Source organism: Perissodus microlepis, chromosome 18, assembly GCF_051167445.1.
Source record: "Perissodus microlepis isolate ML-2025 ecotype Zambia chromosome 18, ASM5116744v1, whole genome shotgun sequence".
Taxonomy (NCBI): Eukaryota; Metazoa; Chordata; class Actinopteri; order Cichliformes; family Cichlidae; genus Perissodus; species Perissodus microlepis.
In genome coordinates, this window is record NC_140478.1 from 27413177 (window position 1) to 27427954 (window position 14778).

The 14778-nt window shown below is 37.2% G+C and overlaps 2 protein-coding genes across 3 annotated transcripts; one reads left to right on the top strand and one right to left on the bottom strand.

The window, feature by feature from the left end:
• The first annotated feature begins 2830 nt into the window (after window positions 1-2830).
• Window positions 2831-7329, top strand: LOC146368058 (uncharacterized). 2 transcript variants are annotated; one of them, XM_084913185.1, is made up of 5 exons: window positions 2831-3338; window positions 3546-3651; window positions 4273-5002; window positions 5993-6211; window positions 6819-7329. In XM_084913185.1, the coding sequence occupies exons 2-5, from the start codon at window positions 3549-3551 to the stop codon at window positions 6970-6972; spliced, it is 1206 nt and encodes a 401-aa protein (XP_084769311.1). In that variant the 5' UTR covers window positions 2831-3338; window positions 3546-3548; the 3' UTR covers window positions 6973-7329. The 2 variants fall into 2 exon arrangements, with proteins under 2 accessions (XP_084769311.1, XP_084769310.1); XM_084913184.1 differs by lacking the exon at window positions 2831-3338 and having other exon boundaries at window positions 3434-3651.
• Window positions 6708-13059, bottom strand: LOC146368059 (G2/M phase-specific E3 ubiquitin-protein ligase-like). Its single transcript, XM_084913186.1, has 14 exons — window positions 12827-13059; window positions 11808-11934; window positions 11367-11467; window positions 10967-11276; window positions 10784-10866; window positions 10566-10609; window positions 10377-10410; window positions 10200-10261; window positions 9804-9887; window positions 9100-9416; window positions 8847-9028; window positions 8459-8631; window positions 7998-8212; window positions 6708-7881 (listed from the first exon to the last, which is right to left on the bottom strand). Exons 2-14 carry the CDS (start codon window positions 11926-11928, stop codon window positions 7646-7648), a joined length of 1962 nt encoding a protein of 653 aa, XP_084769312.1. The 5' UTR covers window positions 11929-11934; window positions 12827-13059; the 3' UTR covers window positions 6708-7645.
• Between the last annotated feature and the right edge of the window lie 1719 nt (window positions 13060-14778).

Genomic DNA, 14778 nt, shown 5'->3' on the forward strand with positions numbered 1-14778 from the left:
GAGTGGAAAAAAAGTTAGCTTGTTTATATTATGCTAACATAGCTGTGTCGCTAGTGGTCACGTAGCACATCATTATATACCAGCTAGCCAAACTTCAGTAACCCTACAAACGTCACTGCTGTTTAGTTTTCTGTCTTCATTTATGTTGGAAGTGATAACAGAGCTGTACATTTTAATTGTTTCCAAAACCCCGCAGTCAGGACATGCTATATTGTATTTAGATAGAAGCTAGTGAGCTAACTTCCTGCTAACTTCTAACTCCATTAAATGTCATAAATTCCGTTTTCATGGATGCCTGGATGTTAAACTCAATTGTTACACCTGGTAGAGCAGAACGCTGATCATTTTATTAAAGATGAAAAACTTTAGACAGTTTTTCAACTCTCAGTAATGCCATAGTGATCGTTTGATATATGGACCTGCAGTGGAGTTTAGGCCCAGACACGGCTAGTGACGTCAGACTTAACGACCGGATTGACGAGGCATTGCGTTGGAGGCATGTCTGTAGGCCACCACTGTTCCAAGAATTTGGAGAGACAAGGAATCACTTACATTCACATCCAAAATAATAATGAGAGTGAGGAAATAATGCACAAGGTTTTTAAATTCTTTGCAAAGAGGCAAAACTGTTTTATCAGAGCTCACACAAATTATTTTTCTGAATGATATGCACCATCTTGTTTGGAAATTGCACCATTCTTGCTAAAATGGTAATGAGTTGTTTGTACAAATATGAAAAGCAATTTCAGAACTCCTGCACTGATGAATGCAACAATGCAACAACAACAAATCCTTGTATCTTATTCTGCCTCTTCCTTCCTCAGCACCCCCTCACCCTAAAGCCCTTTCTTAGCCAGGAATATTTGATCACTTGTAGCTGTAGGATTATTTTCCAAGTGATTTTTTTCCTCTGATTTTATCAAGATAAAACTGAGGTCATCTGTGTCGAGTTATGGTTATTGTTCCTTTTGTTGCAATTTTTGCATCGATAATAGCAAAAGGACATCACAGGCAGGGCAAGGGTAAAGATCCCCCAAATCATAAAGCCGTCTTTATGTGGGAGATTTAACGATAGCAAGTCTGCTAATCACATGATCATATCAGTTTTTTACTTCCTACAGTCTGAAACCACCAATATAAGTGTTCCACTTCAAAAGAGCAATGACGTCATCATTTAGAGATCTGTTGGGAGGTTAAAACACATACCAGGAGACTAAAGATTTACTCGTATTTTGGGGATATTTTTTAAGTCTGTTTTCAAGCTTATCAGGAAGTACAGTGGTGAGGTGGTTAGCACTGTGTCCCTGTGCTTGAATTCACCATCTGGCCGGAGCCTTTCTACAGCTTAACCTAGCCAAGAAATAACCCACAAAAGCAATGGGAAAACATTCAAAATCCACACAGAATGACCTGGACTTAAACCCAAGCTGGACCATTATCCAGCTTGCTACTACAGACACATAGACATATATTGACTTACGAAAATACAATGTTTGGCTTAAATAAAAATTAAGTCAGTGTGGAAGTGCCATTGGAATTCATACTAAAGGAGTTAACACATTCTCCTTACAAGCAAGAGCACCCCATGTTAGCACTAACCCTCTGTGGTGACCCTTTGTGAATGAGGAAGCAGCCAAAAGTAGCTTAGAAGTGTCACAGATTGCATTTCCTCTAATGGCCACTTGACACTGACTCTCCAGTGCCTTGCTGGTACAGAAGGTTTTATTCTCTATAGCTAAGTTCGCCTGTTTATGTATGCAGGTTTATTTTATCAATTGATTTTTGAAACCTCCTGTTTACATTTTGTTAAGGCTGTACAATTTTTTAATACACTTATCTGAACAATAGCTTGGCTTAGCCCATCAAATACACCTATGTACTGGAGTCAGATCCTAGAGCTTATTAAATTGTTTGTATTTCTGATACTGATTTTTTTTTTTTGTTTTTTGATGGGCAAGCCAAAACACACTTTAGAATATACATATGCTGTTATGATGTGGCTATACTATGATTCTCAGGGCCCTGTTGAGATTGTGGACACCGGGCTGAAATCGTGACATTTTGTTTTTGACACAGCCATTGTAAGTGCTGAGTCTATCTGTCACCCTTTCACCATCTCATGTTTTGTGTAAACCACCTGGCCAGGGTTTTGGCTGTGCATACGCCATCCTCTGCGAGAATAACAATAGCCTAGGGGCTAGAATCCGGTGTCTATTGTCCTGATGTTGTGGACGGCAGCTCAGCCCGCGTTTATCATTTTCTATGCAGCTAGCGGCCGAGCAGATATTAGCTTGGCCTTATCAGCAGGCACCACAAAGGGCTGAGGGTGAAGTGGAGCGGATGCTGAGAGGGGAAACAAAGCTCCTCGGGGAGGCGGCTAATGATTGTCCCCATTGACAGAGCCTGACACTGGGCCTGGGGCGCAGCCACAACAGCCTCTCTGCGGAGGAACCGCCAGGAACAGTTACTGTGTAATTTCAATGTTAGCAGCAAAATCTCATCAAGAAAATCCCAGGTACATAAAATCTGTGACATCAGAATGGTTAATTATAATTCAGAGTTGAAGCAGCTGGTTGTTTGGAAAACAAGACTAATAACTACAAGGTCACTGGATCAGATTGAATGGGGGAGCTATGAGATGCAGACATGAATTATTTCTACTGCTTCATATTGAACGTGAGTTTAAATATGTGCAGTTTTTCTCTGAGGTTGCAGTCAAATACCTGAAAACGTCCTTCCTATTTGTTTGGGGGGTTTATCAGTTTTCCCCTACGGTGGCCCTGAGAGGCCAAACGGACTGCAACTTCAGAAAACACTTGCAAAAAGAAAAATGCTGCAAAAAGGAAAACGCTGCAAAAAGAAAGACGCTGCACTGCAACTTCAAGAAAAACGCTGCACTGCAAGAAGAAAAACGCTACAAAAAGAAAGACGCTGCACTGCAACTTCAAGAAAAACGCTGCACTGCAAAAAGAAAAACGCTACAAAAAGAAAGACGCTGCACTGCAACTTCAAGAAAAACGCTGCACTGCAAAAAGAAAAACGCTACAAAAAGAAAGACGCTGCACTGCAACTTCAAGATAAACGCTGCACTGCAAAAAGAAAAACGCTACAAAAAGAAAGACGCTGCACTGCAACTTCAAGATAAACGCTGCACTGCAAAAAGAAAAACGCTGCAAAAAGAAAAGCGCTGCAAAAGCACACAAAGCACAACGGAAATAGGAAAAAAGACAACGGAAATGTTCCTGGGGAGACAATAACCCGACGGACCAGTTGCACGAACCAAAACATGCTAACCAGTGCGCTAGGACTGGGACACACTTCAAAGAAGTGGAGGAGAGGTAAATGTGTTGTAATCTCATGATTCTAATAATACTACAGATATCTGGAATATACATTCAAAGATAATTATAACAAAGATAATGTTTTATGTAGGCTTAGAAATGAAGCTTTTTTAAACTCGAGAACAAATACTAATAAGTCAAAGTCATTAAGGAATATTGCAGTTAATGTGTTCAGGTTTTCATTTGGCATTGTGTCTTCATCAGGCAATGTATTGTCCATATTGTGGAATCCAGCTAGTGGGGCAAATTGGAGTTTTTTGTGGGTCCTGTGGAACTAACATTCAAGTTTTAGCACCTTTTATAGAGAATGGTAAGCACTTCACTTTCCTAAGTTCTAGTATTTATTGCTCACCTTTTAATTGCTTCATAATGTCTTATATACACCACAGTAGCTTCAGTAGTGCGTGTTTAATTTTTTTTTTTTTTTTGGGGGGGGGGGATTATTATTCATGTGCCATTCCAAAGTACTATATTCATTTCCTTATTCTAAGGTTTTTGTATTGTTAAAGACTCTGTATGCAAAGATAAATCAGAATTCCAAAAACCGTAAAGGCATGAACTGGTAGGTACTAAGAACTGTATTCTGGTTTAAGCCTGCCACCGGTTCTACGGCATAATTTTAAAAACTAGTTTATGACTTAATAGGACATATGTACACAGTGACGAAATTCTTCTAACTTCTCTAATTTTGCTCATTTTGAGTTGTCAGCATAGAGGTCTTAATGAGAGTGATAAGTCCTGAATCCTGGTCCATGTTCTTTGAGCTTTTGCTGGCCTTTATTTAAGCACACATCAAGAAGATTAAATACTTGAGTCATGTTTATTGAGACTTGTTTCAGATGTGGTATTTTTTTTAAAAAAACACTTATTAAGTGCATTTGTGGATTCCTGTGGTCGTAATTATCTTTTCATGTTTTCTCTTCAACCTTAGGCCCAGTCTCAGTCACAGACATCATCAATAAGTATTTCTCTGAGGGCCATACATATGAAGTGATCCTGGATTTTCTTGAAAACAAGCATAATATTTGTATGAGTCTGAGAACATTAAAGAGGAGGCTAAAAGATGCTGGAATGACTAGAAGGACTGACTTTACTCCCACTGACATTGTCATTTCCACTGTTACACAAGAACTGAGAGGCTCAGGTCAGCTTCTGGGTTACAGATCCATGTGTCAGACACTGCGACAAAAGTATAATCTGAAAGTTAAAAGAAATGATGTAATGCACATACTCTCAAGACTAGATCCATATGGTGTTAAGCGTCGCTGTAAACGCAGGTTTGTTCGAAGAGGATATTTTTCAGAAGGACCAAATCAAGTGTGGCATGTGGATGGTTATGATAAGCTGAAGCCCTTTGGTGTTGCTATTAGTGCATGTGTCGATGGATTTTCAAGGAAAGTTATGTGGCTCAGCTGTGGCAGCTCAAATAATGACCCAGGTATCATTGCAAAATATTATATGGAGTGCTTGTCACGGTTTGGTCAACTTCCAGCATGCCTTCGTACAGACTGTGGCACAGAAAATGGCACAATGGTAGCCATTCACTGTGCTTTAAGATCAGACCATGGAGATGAACTTGCAGGAGCCCACAGTCATATGTATGGTACCTCAACTACAAATCAACGGATTGAAAGTTGGTGGTCTTCGTTCAGAAAGCAAAGGTACATGGCTTTTAAAATATATTCTGAAACTAAAATTGAATGGTTCTGAAGGTGTTTCGTGGTCAGCGATATACTTTTTTTTGTGGGTGGGGTTTTATACTCAAATATTAAATTACAGTCACAAACAAACAAAGAAAAACATAGTCACCTACACATTTTTCTCATGTGATGCACAACTGCTTCAAAAAATATAATAAATGGTGTGGTATACCAGTGACATTTGTTTGTATTAAAACAACACACTCAAAAAGAAAATCCTACTCAGACATTCCACAAAAGTCCTAAAAAGGAACTATAAAAAACAACAAACAAACTGACATTCAACATTTTAATAAATTATTATAAATCCTAGAGGCAATGGCATCAGTAAAGATTGATGTATTTAAAATTGAGTAAAATTTATTCAAATTTGTGTGCCTATGTAGTACCAAACTAACATCTAGATCAAATAGTTTACCTGTAGGGAGTCATATAAATAAAAGAACAAGGGATTCTTCAAATTTGAGAACTGTAATATGAGTAATATAAGAACATTGATCCAACATGACAGAAATTTGTTAGAGGAGGTCATTCGTTTCAGACATTTCTTCGACTTTGTGTGCCAAAAAAAAAAATACTGATGTTTTCACTAGCTTTTGGATTTCTGTGTGTTATCTAACAAGTGATAACAGCTTCAGTGTTCATGTAGAAACAAAATAGTACATTTATATGGACAGACCTGTATATTACAACTTTTCTTAAGTTCAACCGCCAAATGCAGGAATAACAGAAGGATTAATCATTTTGTTAAATTTTGTTATTTGTGTGAAGTTGCTTTTTTTTTCCTGCAGTGCATTGATGAAACACTTCAGAACATGTGAATAAGCTTTTCTTTGAACGAAATTGCGCACATTTCAATATTCTTAAGATTATGACTTTTTTTTAAAGAGGACAATTACATTGAATTACTTGTGTTATTAAATTTTATATGCCTTGTCATTCCACCATTAGAACTCAGTTCTGGATTGAACTCTTCAGTGACCTGAGGGAGAGGCATCTTTTCAACGGCAGTCATGAACATAAATGCCTTCTACGATATGTCTTCCTCAATGTCTTGCAAAAAGAGCTTGACGAGTACAGAGATCTCTGGAACACTCACACCATCCGACCTATGCGCCAATCTTGTTGTCCATCTGGTAAACCAGAAGCCATGTATCACCTGCCTCATAGGTATGTATTTAGTCCATGTATTTTATTTCATAGTTTTACTAAAATTTTTCTTCCTCAGTATAGTGTATTGTATGTGCAGGATACCTGTCCAGCTTGCTGTTATTAAACCTTTTGTTCATTTATAAAATGGTTCAGTAACAGTCCATCCCTTATGTGCACTCTTTTCTTTCTTGACCTAACCACTTGAGTTAAGTAAGCAGTATGTCATTTAGGTTTAACAATTTGCCCTAACTGTTACTCACAGCAGGTATTACACACACTTTAGCAATTGAATAGTGTGTTTTGTTGTTTTCACCTTTTTGCTGAATAGAAATTAAAGCTGCTACTTGTGTTTTGCCATTAGTTCTGTTCTCTGACTTCATGCACATACGTTTTATTTTTATATTTTTTTCCAAAAAAAAAAAAGTTAGACAATCATATTTTAACTTTGGATCACATCTTGGCTAAAAATGACAAATGTAGATATATGCATAATGAAGATTCTTTAAAATCACAATTTCCAGAACTGACTTTTAATTATAAGATTGACTTTGCGCTTTTGCTGTAACCTTGAAGGATAGTACATGGAGAAGTGACTGAATTTGTTCATTTTTCTGACTGACCTAAGGTATGGTGGAAGAGAGTGTGGATTCCAAGTGCCTCAAGAAATCCTGCACCAGTTTGATGACATTCTACCTGCTCAGTACAGTCTATGTGGGGACGACAATCTCCAGGTTCATTTCACAAACTTGGAAAGACAGAGTGGGTACAATTACCACTGACACTAATTGTCACAAACCAACTTTAATGAGTATTGAAAAAAATAGTACCATAGTTTTTATATAAATAGTTTCACTACCGTCAACTTTTCAGTGTGTACGCTTTCTACCTGAAGAAATCAAAAGACCATACTGTACAAAATAACTTGTTCCTTTTAATTAGGTGTTGTAACAAACACGTTGATTAATTTGGAGATCTGTTTTACAAACAAAGGTTTACAAAAGCATTCAGCGAGACCTGTATTTATGTGGGTTTTTCTTTTTTTTTTTTTTTTTTAACTCCAAGAACAACTTGCATATCTTACAAAAAAATGTAATCAAACACAGAAGTGTTTGATTAAATAAAGCCTTTTAACTGAATTTATCAGATTTTTTTCCCTGTGTTATTATACTAGCGTGTCTCAGTACATTAGAATACTTCAGAAATGTTTTATTTTGTTACATTGGCAATTTCTTAACACAGTGAAATATGTCTAACTTGTTCAATTGTCCCACTATGATACTATGCTTTTGAAATTCCAAAACCTGATTGAACTTTCTGCGATGCATTAAACTTTATGTGATTTACAGAAATTATTATAAATTATTAGAAACAAAATTTTCAGATTTTAAAATCACAAACTTCAAATGTTTGCTAAAACCATAAATGTGGCTTAAAGGCAAAAGGACTTGGACCTTAGGGAAGCCCAAACCCAGGAGAGTTCTGGATGCCATAATCCATGGCTTCTTGGAAGTCCTCATAACTGTGTAACACTGGGATTTTGATAGTATTTGCACAGACATCTGCTACAGGGAAGCGTGAAGTGGTCTGGAAAAGAAGTTGTGGCTTTGGCTGAATTGCTGCAGGAGGAATTTCTCTCAGTCCAGTTGCAAACATAAGGATGTCTTCAAGAGACAGACTTCCATTTCTCTCTGAAAATGTAAAGAGAATAAAAGTTATTTCTAATGATAATAAACAGGAAAAAGGTGCCATTACACTTTGCTGACATAAATGTACTCATTTCAACATTTTCAACCAAATTGAATACCTTCTACAGAAAGCAGATAGTCTTGCCAGTAGCTTAGTACTCTTGTCTCCTCTTGACGCCTAGAGCTGCCAGGTGGACCAAATTGCACATGGAAGATGTTCTCAAGAAGATCAGCTGTCAGCCTGGTCTCAGTGTAGCACATGAATGAGAAGAAGAGTGAAGGATGCTGTTCCAGGGCGTTTAGAAAATCCAGTGTTGCTAGACCCTTTCTGAAACTAGAAAACAGTCTAATTTTTAATAAAATGTTTAATGTTATTTGTGCAAGAAAGCAAAACTGCACAACATTCTTATCTAGCTAAGACACTCATCCTGCTACAAAAAAAAAGTCCTCCTGAAAAAGGTCTTGCATTTAGAATATGTTTTTTCCGTCCTTTAAATTTCACGGGAATAAAAAAAAAGTAACAATTTATTCTTCTGAAAAGATTTTGTAAAATGGGCACATAATAGTCTGAATTCTATACCTTTGGATGGAAAGATGGTTTCGGTAGATGAAGTACCACTGAATGTAATCCGCTACTACCTTCTTCTTATCCTCCAGTGTCCTCATGAATCGACAGCATCCTGCTGTCTGGAGCATGCTTGAGTGTTTTTCTGAGATTACTCGGAGCTCACTTAGAGATGTTGCATTCTTTATCTAAAGAGAAAAATATATATTACACACACATACACATGCACAAGTGACATCCTTCGCATGCTGTCTATTAATGTGCAATTTAACACAGTCTTGGATTACACAATCCGTAATCATTTCAGGCATCAGTTAGTTACCAAGATTATGTTAAGTGGATAACTAAAACTAAAAATTTGCATTTATTGGCGTTTGTCATAATCATAACATCACAAATTTACCTCTAGTAGAGCCTTCTTGATTTCTTCATCTGGTATATCATCAATTGGTGCCTCGAATGTCTTTTCTTTTCCAACAAGGTACATAAAGAAGTTTGGAGATAAACAACATGGCCCTGGACCACCATGGACAATGGAAACTGCAATCATTCTTCCAACGTAGAAATATTCATTTTCATCTGCAGCTAAAGATAAAGACAATTCATTATAATAAAGTAATTTTGACCATGGAAAAAAATGTGAAAAAAATAGATACCTTTACTATGAAATGTGAGATATTTGGCATAGTCTTTTCCTTCGAATATTCTTCTCGTCCTTATGGCTTCCATCAAAAGGGTGAGAAATTCTCGAGTAGGCCCACCTGTGGCTATTGCCTCTTCAGCCAGCCCCACATCATCAGAGAATTTCACCATCATGCCAGAGTTGGGACTATATGAAGACCTTCTGAAGCCTCGGTAGGCACCATCCCAGACATTGGCTCGGTTAATGTTGAATCTGCTACAGGAGGTTTTGTTGATCTTCAGAGCCAGATTTGAGATGACATCTGCAGCCGTCAATCCATCAGGTTCATCACTGTAGAATGAGTCAGTGAAAAGCAACAAAATATTTACACTATTTACACTTTATGTATTTTTTTTTTTGTTTAATATCTTTTAAGTAATTTTTCTTGCTTTATCAATTGGCCTTTTTCTGTTAATTAATTTTAAAAAGCAAAATAGTAATCTGAAGAACAATCATCAGCAACCAAATAATTTTAAGAATCTTTTTTTCCTGAATACAATCATCAGCACAATAACTTCACAGGAAAAGTTAAGCTATGTTTGCTCCTGTAAAAGGTTAGGATCAAAAATAGCAGCAGTACCCAGCACTATTTTTAGTAAAAAAAAATATTTGATAAATAGGTTAACTGCAAGTCACACACTATGGGTTTATTGTACTTATTCGAGATATGAAAGTTACCAGTTTTCCTTTTGCAACTCCTCTCCCTCAGCATCTGAAGAACTGCTGTCAATAACGACAGGTGCATAGATATTGGTATAGATACTGTCAAAGGAGAGTAAAAACAGAAGATTAAAATACATTTTATGTAATAGTAATTCTGGCTCTACATTTGGCTGGGTTGGGTCTGAAATACTTCACCGTGACTGAATTTGCTCAAGTTATGGATTAGATAGAGAACCTCTATAATTAAAAAACAACAACAACAACAAAAAACGGTTTCACTGAGCTTATTACTTTATAATTATTTACAAGATATATCATTTCATATTTTTTAAAGTTTAGAATCACAATCTGAATCATAATACTTCATTGATCCCTAGGGGAAATCATGTAATTTTATAACTTAAGACTAACTTGTAACTTGTAGTATGTTCTCCTGATGTGGATGCCATTTGAGATTCTGTACCACACTGAACCTTCAGCATAAACACAAACACAACACAATACCATAACAACTGCAGATGTAATGGCATGCAAATGAAACTTAACAATTAAATATGCAACATTGTTATACAAAAGAGTATTATGTACTTGCACATCAGATGTTTGGGATATTGAAGTTGACCTATAAAATATAGATCCAATGATAAAAAGAAAATGTTATAAGACATAACATGCTTTTGTGGCCATCAAATGCTAACATTAAAGTGTTAAGAACATTAGATGTTTATATACCTGCCACAGAGGCCAGATCAATGTGCTAGAAGGTAGCCAACTTACCGACGTATAGGCTCTGGTGTACTGCTTTCTGGACTTGACCAAAGCTGTCAGATAAAATCATCAAACACCAAACTCGTTGATTATGGCTGCTCAGATTCTTACCACTATATATACACAACGATAGAATGATATTAGTCTTATATCCAGACATTGAATGCATTATGCCGGAACTGAGAGCACTAACATCTCGAACTAATGAATCCTTCAGATTTACATACCACTGTGTCAGAGAGGGGTGACGTAACGGGTGGTACCCTAACGATAACTTCATCATCCTCCTCAACTTCTGAAACACTAACATCTGTGGGAACGTATGAAATACTTTGGTTAAAATCTTCAACACAGTAATCTTTAACAATATGAGTATAAAAAAGAATTAATGGCAATTATATTTAACTCACATTCTGACAAAAAGTCCTCAAGTGTGCAGACAAATAGTGTAATTCTTTGGTAAGGCTTGCCAACGGCCTCTTTGTAGAGTTCAATCGTAAAGGGTGTGTCAGTTCCTGGAATATTTTTTATTTGAGAGCCATCAGGGTAGAGCAGGATGTATTCTACATCTTTCATATCTTGGTTGAAAGCTTTCAATTTTTTAATGGCAGCACCCAACAGCCTCTCAGATGACCAGCTTGGGTCAACATGTAATGGTAGTGATTTCCCTCTTATGGGTCTCATGCCAGTCCTCTTTTTGTTCATGATCCCAACAGAAATCTAGATTACATTTTAGGAAAAAAAGTGGTCACATATTAGAAAAGTGTTGTCAGACAACAGATTAACATTTAAAAAACTTTGTATTTATACCTTCACTGTTTTCTTTGATTTCTTTTTGGATTTTGAGAACATCCTCCTTTCTGCCTCTTTACCTTCACGGTACTTGAAGAACTGCTGAACAACTGTCTTGGCTGAACAGGAAAAAAGGGTGAAAGACAGAGAGACTCTTTATTGGTCTATCGTTGTTTATAATTCAAAAGCAAACATGAAAAAGTCATTATTCAAAAAACATATGAACATAATGCACAAAAAAATCTACCTCTTCCCCACAGTCACATCCAGCAGAAAAATGTCTTTGCTTTCAGAAATGCAGATTTATTAGTCACATGACACCTGATGTCTATAGTTTTCCTTTTTTTTTTTTCATTTATGACACTATCTGTAAATTACAAACACCTGAACAAATCTTGCCCTTTTAACTTTTTTCCATATAGAACGAGTTACAATAGCAGGAAGTTCAGAAAAAATTACTTCTTGAGTGTTCTTGTTCTGTGGAAGCATCTTTAGCTGGTACAAAACTTATGTCTTTTCCACAGGAACAGCAAAATTTTGTCAAGTTCTCAAACTGGAATCCACAGAATGGACAATACATCTTAACCTGAAAAACATGAGTTGTATGATTTTAGCAATTTATTTTACAAAACAGTCAAATATATATATATATATATATATCTGCAGCTCCGAACTGTTGTAAAGGGACCTTTGGCTAATACGTGGGGTTCAGTGTCTGGCTCGCACCTGGAACTAGCTTTACAGTTTTGGTCAACTTTGCTAGCGAGAGACAGAGAGAGGCGTTGAAAGGCTGCTTCAACCGAACTTATTGTTTCGGAGGAAAACACAAACACATTGTACAGTCGAGTCTAAACAGTGTACTTACATCTGGACTCGTCAGGCACTGTTTTTGGCTGCAGTGGTTATTATTATATTTACATGCTTCCATCTCCCTTTTCTGCTAGGTGAGAACTCATACTTTTCCACTTTCCTTTTTCTCACTCCCTGGCTCACAGAAACTTAACGTCCATTCTCCCTGCAGCACGGACTACATGAGGGCACATCCTTTATCGCTATGCCTGTAATACTCTGCCTATTGCCTTCATATTAACTAATTTTTTGAACAATAATTATTGAAAATATTTTGTCATGTCATTATACTGCCGCAAGTAGAGGTGGCATGGGCCGCGAAACTGAGACACAGGCATTAGAGCCTCTTAATGCTTGTTTTGTTTGGGTTTCCACCAGAGTGGAATTAACAAAAAAATAGAGAGGGCATAGCCTAACATACGAAATAGGAAAATAATGATGTGTAATCTATTTATTTCAACAAAAAAACTGTATTCTGAATACCACCTATTTACACAGTAACTGTAACGGAATACAGTTACTCGTATTTTGTATTTTAAATACGTGAGTGTTATATGTATTTCGTTACTCCCAAACACTGCAAACATATCTGTAGTATTATTAGAATCATGAGATTACAACACATTTACCTCTCCTCCACTTCTTTGAAGTGTGTCCCAGTCCTAGCGCAGTGGTTAACATGTTTTGGTTCGTGCAACTGGTCCGTCGGGTTATTGTCTCCCCAGGAACATTTCCGTTGTCTTTTTTCCTATTTCCGTTGTGCTTTGTGTGCTTTTGCAGCGCTTTTCTTTTTGCAGCGCTTTTCTTTTTGTAGCGTTTTTCCTTTTTGCAGTGCAGCGTTTTTCTTGAAGTTGCAGTGCAGCATCTTTCTTTTTGTAGCGTTTTTCTTTTTGCAGTGCAGCGTTTTTCTTTAAGTTGCAGTGCAGCGTCTTTCTTTTTGTAGCGTTTTTCTTCTTGCAGTGCAGCGTTTTTCTTGAAGTTGCAGTGCAGCGTCTTTCTTTTTGCAGCGTTTTTCTTCTTGCAGTGCAGCGTTTTTCTTGAAGTTGCAGTGCAGCGTCTTTCTTTTTGCAGCGTTTTCCTTTTTGCAGCATTTTTCTTTTTGCAAGTGAACTTGAACTCAATGAAGTCAAGGAAATATGAGCAGGAGAATTCATAAGGACTTTGGAAAACAGAACCAAACATCACTTTCAGAAGGCTCCTTAATAATGCAGTATCAGACGTTGCTGCTATGGGTCTACTGTAGTGAAACTACACTGGCCTGAAAATGACCAACCAAAAGTGCATCCTAGATTATTTGCACCATCTGTTATTACTGTGATGTTTTATGCTGGCTGAACCAACATGCACAACCTGTTGAAAAATATCCCTTTATTACCAAAGGATGGAACTGGTAATGACCAAACACTAATAACACCTAATGTACCAAATAAGGGCATAAGCAATGCAAACTGACTGACTGACCAACCCACACATCTAAACCCTCAAACTAGAAAACAACATTATAACAGGATAAAATAGATAGAATAAATAAATTACTAAATAAAATAGAGGTGCATTCAGAGTTCACCTGTGGGTTTAGCAAACTGTTTAAAACATATCAGCAGGTTATTGTTTGGTATGGTCATGCAAGCAATAATTTACACTATCCAGTCACCCCTTTGTGGACATCACAGTGAATTGTGTGATCACTATTTCCTTTCCTTATTTAAAGGATGATACATCATTTCTTAAAGTGCATTTCTTTAACATTTGGAGAATTTGACCAGCTCTTATTTTCCTTCCTTTCCTGGGTCCTGTCACTGTGTTAGGAACCTTCCAAAGCTAAATTAACTATCCTGTCACCACCATCCAGTCCTGCTTTTGTTTCCTGCGTTTCACCCCATCAACACCAGATATCTCCAGTCTTCCCAATCAACTGTCTGCACACAACCACCTGATAGGTTGCCAGTCCTCCCAGTCAGCTTAGCTGCGGCCCCCCTCCCCACTTGGCTTCCTCTGTGCATATTCTGCAAGTACATCCTTCCCAACTGGCTGGGTTTTCTGTAAGTGTTGTGCCATTATGTTCCACCGTGTTTATGTCTATATCCAAGTGTTTTGGGCATGTTTTGAATATATGAACTCATCTTTTGGTTGCTTCTCGTATTTTTCCCTGCCATCGAGGTTATATGATTAGCTTGGTTTGACTGTTTGCAAGATTGACTGATCCAAGAAAGCTGGGTCAGTCATCAAAGCAAAGAAAGCTGCTCAGTCCCTAATAAACCGTCTCCTTCCTCAAGAAGCTGTTTTAAAGGGGATTAAACCCACAGGGTCGGCATTCTATAGAGGTCTGGAGATGAATCAGAAAGGGATTAAAATCGGACAGCAGGTAACAATGACACAGTAATTATATTCATTTATGACTATCTTGAATGATGAAGAAAATAATCAAAGCTAACCCTGTCAATGGTAACATTATGAAGCTGGCACTGTACCTTGTCCCTTCATCCCAGCCTGTACCTGGGGCCAACACACTATCTCCCCTGACTGATCTATTATAAATAATTGTGGCAGCATGATTATTCTGAGCATTACAGATTTTATT

What these genes read in the sequence shown, in the direction of transcription:
- LOC146368059 (XM_084913186.1), bottom strand. Translation starts at nt 11,928, where the DNA reads ATGTATTGTCCATTCTGTGGATTCCAGTTTGAGAACTTGACAAAATTT. An exon ending in AGAACAAGAACACTCAAGAA is followed by an intron (nt 11,468 to 11,807) that starts GTAATTTTTTCT and finishes TTTCCTGTTCAG; the next exon opens with CCAAGACAGTTGTTCAGCAG. An exon ending in ACACCAGAGCCTATACGTCG is followed by an intron (nt 10,411 to 10,565) that starts GTAAGTTGGCTA and finishes TATATTTTATAG; the next exon opens with GTCAACTTCAATATCCCAAA.
- LOC146368058 (XM_084913184.1), top strand. Translation starts at nt 3,507, where the DNA reads ATGTGTTCAGGTTTTCATTTGGCATTGTGTCTTCATCAGGCAATGTAT. An exon ending in AGCACCTTTTATAGAGAATG is followed by an intron (nt 3,652 to 4,272) that starts GTAAGCACTTCA and finishes CTTCAACCTTAG; the next exon opens with GCCCAGTCTCAGTCACAGAC. An exon ending in ATGTATCACCTGCCTCATAG is followed by an intron (nt 6,212 to 6,818) that starts GTATGTATTTAG and finishes GACTGACCTAAG; the next exon opens with GTATGGTGGAAGAGAGTGTG.